At 47.8% G+C, this 3,185-nt stretch overlaps 1 protein-coding gene across 1 annotated transcript; it reads left to right on the top strand.

The window, feature by feature from the left end:
* The first annotated feature begins 1,429 nt into the window (after window positions 1-1,429).
* LOC125947660 (uncharacterized) lies at window positions 1,430-1,893 on the top strand. The gene is made up of 2 exons (XM_049672861.1): window positions 1,430-1,618; window positions 1,723-1,893. The coding sequence occupies exons 1-2, from the start codon at window positions 1,430-1,432 to the stop codon at window positions 1,891-1,893; spliced, it is 360 nt and encodes a 119-aa protein (XP_049528818.1).
* The last annotated feature ends 1,292 nt before the right edge of the window (window positions 1,894-3,185 follow it).

Raw genomic sequence — 3,185 nt, 5'->3', positions numbered from 1 at the left:
AAAGTTATCGTTCTTCTTCTTCTGAGGCCTGATTGACCAGCGCCTACGAAATAGATCGAGTTTTCGCCGGGTTAATGTGCTGACTGCTGGCTATACGGCCAGATGCTGACCTCGCGCATGGTCACCTTATGAGCGTGTTTGAGCGTGCGCAAAGGGATATTTTCTGTAAGTGTCCACCTGTAAGGCCGCAGCCGTTCCAGTACCCCTTTTGTACAAGGCGAAATTTTCATGTAACACCGCGACTTGCGATCGTCGTAGGTGTGCACTTTTCAAAATGATACACCCTCGACAGCGTAATTCTAGCCGACAACAATGAGCTTTGTCATTCTTGGCAACGTCTACACTCATTTGGCGTGTTCCGACTACCGTGCATAACAACACCGGACGTCCTGTCGGACATCCGGTGTGCTGGAGATTACATTACATTATAATCATCACATTATAAGAGAAAAGAGTGCTAACGAGGATGATGACGAGTATTGCTTTGGGACATAATTACGCACTAAAGGGTCAACATCATCAGCCTATCTTTATGTCCACTGCCGGACGAAGGCCTCTCCCTGCGATCTCCAATTACCCCTGTCTTGCGCTAGTTGATTCCAATTTCCACTTGCAAATTTCCTAATTTCGTCACCCCACCTAGTTTTCTGCTGGGTGGTGGCGTGGAGCAAAGGTAGAACACCGGGCTTCTAATCTGGAGGTCGTAAGCTCGAATCCTCCTCCAGTCCACTACATTTTCAAGCATGGAGTGGCGCCTTACACCGACAAAAATAGAAAGAAAAGAAAATAAAAAACTGTCGTGAGCTGGTGGGGCTATACTAGTCCAGGTGCAACCAAATTAGGAAGGCCCACAAGCTTCATCAAAGGCACTCCCTCACCAGAACAGGAATTGGCCTCCATGGTGCAGTATTCGGCCACTACCTTCCTCATTACTCTTGCAATTAACCTATCTACATGGCCCTCAGTCCCAAGCGGCTGCGAAGCACCTGACCAAGGTGGCGGTCAGACCTGCGACGAGGCCGAGGGTGCTAAGAATCTCTGGATCCGGACAGGCCGCCACAGGAAACTGAACCTGGCAACGTTCAACACGCGCACCCTATCGAGTGAGGCTAGCTTCGCTGGGCTGTTTGAGTTAACAGGCATTGCCATGTAGGCATACGAGGGTGTTCAAATGAAAAGGTACGAAGCGTCCAAACAACGTAACCGCTAACATAGATGCCTTTGCCGCTATGGAAGAACGTAGCGAGACATCTAGGGATGCGATTGGAGTCTCCGTCGTGGATCGGAGCATGCGGGCGGCGTCCGCATGCGCAGGAGAGAGCGCCGTCCAATTGACGCGGCAGTGCATGTGATGACAGGATGGCGTTCACATTGCAAAATTCGATGGTTGAGGAGCAGCGAGGCGTTATCCGATTTCCGACAGCGAAAGATGTTAAACCGGCCACCATTCATCGCCGGATACGGGGAAGACTGTGTGTCCGACAAGTCCGTGCCGTGGACAAGTCCGTGGACAAGTGCCCGTATTCGTGCAGGTTGTGAGAGCTTAGTTAATGACCCGAGACCAGGCCAGGCAAACACAGTCATCACGGCCGATCTCATCGACAAGGTGGACGACCGAGTGAGAAGTGATCGGCGTGTCACATTAGGAATGTTGGCGGTGAGGGTGGATGTCAGCGTTGCACAGTGTGGACAATTGTTCACGACAGGTTGCGTTATGGAAAGGTGTGCGCGCAGTGGGTTCCGAAGCAGCTCACCGACCAGCACAAGGAACTGCGTATGGGGCTAGCACTTCGACATCTGTTTAGGTATCATGAAGACCCTGCTTTCCTGGAGCGCATCGTCACAGGTGATGAGAGCTGGTGCGAGCCAGAGACAAAGCGGGACAGCATGTAGTGGAAGCTTGCGTCGTCACCTCCGCCTAAATAGTGCAAAGCCGTGGCGTCAGCAGGCAAGGTGTTGCTCACCGTCTTTTTCGACGTCCAAGGTCCACTACTTGTTGAATTTCCTCGAGCACAGAGCTATTAACTCCGATGTGTACCGAGAGACACTCCGAAGCCTACGCAGGTCCATCAAGAACAAAAGACCGGGGCTGCTCACGGAGGGTGTGATTCTTCTCCATGATAACGCGCGTCAACACGCCTCCAGGGTCACTCAGGTGAAGCTGGCCAAGTTCAAGTAGGAGAAGCTTTGACTGTTGCGACAATTTCCTGTATCCCTTGAAAAAGGTCGGACCACCGACCGGAACTGTTGAGTAAATAAACCTAAGATAACCGCGAAGTTGTGCTTCTCATTTCTCTCTCTCTCTCTCTCTCTCTCTCTCTCTCTCTCTATATATATATATATATATATATATATATATATATATATTACGACGTACTCTTAGAATAATTGAGAAAGCCAGAAAATGCGTTTGTCAGTTATTTTTATATGTAACGGACCTATTTATGATTCACGCATTGTAAACCATGGGGCCCCGAAAAATTATTTGAATTTGCTTTTATTTTTCGCCACTATATAAAATCTCAAGATGATACAGGGACTAATGACATTGAGTGCCTCACAGAGGTCCCTAATCCCACCCTGTAGCAGCGGTACAGCGCACATAAAAAATGCACATTTGCTACCAACAATTTGAACAATTGAACAAGGAATTGTACTTGCTGTATAATTGTACAGCACAATTGTATCGCTAGTTTAGGTAATGGTATTATTGAGGTTATAGGCAACGAAGTATAATCAACATAAATTATTGTGATTTGCAAATAAATGATTTGCAATATTCACAATAATAAAAAAAAGACAGCAGATGTGTGCTACCTTGGAGAATTACAGCCCTATTTCCAGTGAAGCGGTTTCTTTCAAACAATTCCAATAAACGTTGCAGTCTCCTGTGATTATATCTCATACTTTAACATGTTGCCCATACAGGACTGTTCCGTTTGAAACCTTGCCCGCATGTAATGATTTGGAGCACTTATTGGGAATTTTTAAAAAGCCAGCATCAACACACATGTTACTTCGCCATAACATTTACCATAGTGCCCCCCCATCTATTCAAGTTGCTCTAGACTGGCCGCGGCGGCCGCATTTCGATGGAGACGAAATGCAAAAACGCCCGTGTGCTTGCGTTGCAGTGCATGTTAAAAAAACCCCAGGTGGTCAGAATTATTTCGGAGCCCTCCACT

Source organism: Dermacentor silvarum, chromosome 8 (genome assembly GCF_013339745.2).
Source record: "Dermacentor silvarum isolate Dsil-2018 chromosome 8, BIME_Dsil_1.4, whole genome shotgun sequence".
NCBI classification, from domain to species: Eukaryota; Metazoa; Arthropoda; class Arachnida; order Ixodida; family Ixodidae; genus Dermacentor; species Dermacentor silvarum.
Note: the sequence above shows the minus strand (reverse complement) of the source record. Positions and strands in the feature narration are given on the sequence as shown.

What these genes read in the sequence shown, in the direction of transcription:
- LOC125947660 (XM_049672861.1), top strand. Translation starts at nt 1,430, where the DNA reads ATGTTAAACCGGCCACCATTCATCGCCGGATACGGGGAAGACTGTGTG. An exon ending in TCGACAAGGTGGACGACCGA is followed by an intron (nt 1,619 to 1,722) that starts GTGAGAAGTGAT and finishes CGTTATGGAAAG; the next exon opens with GTGTGCGCGCAGTGGGTTCC.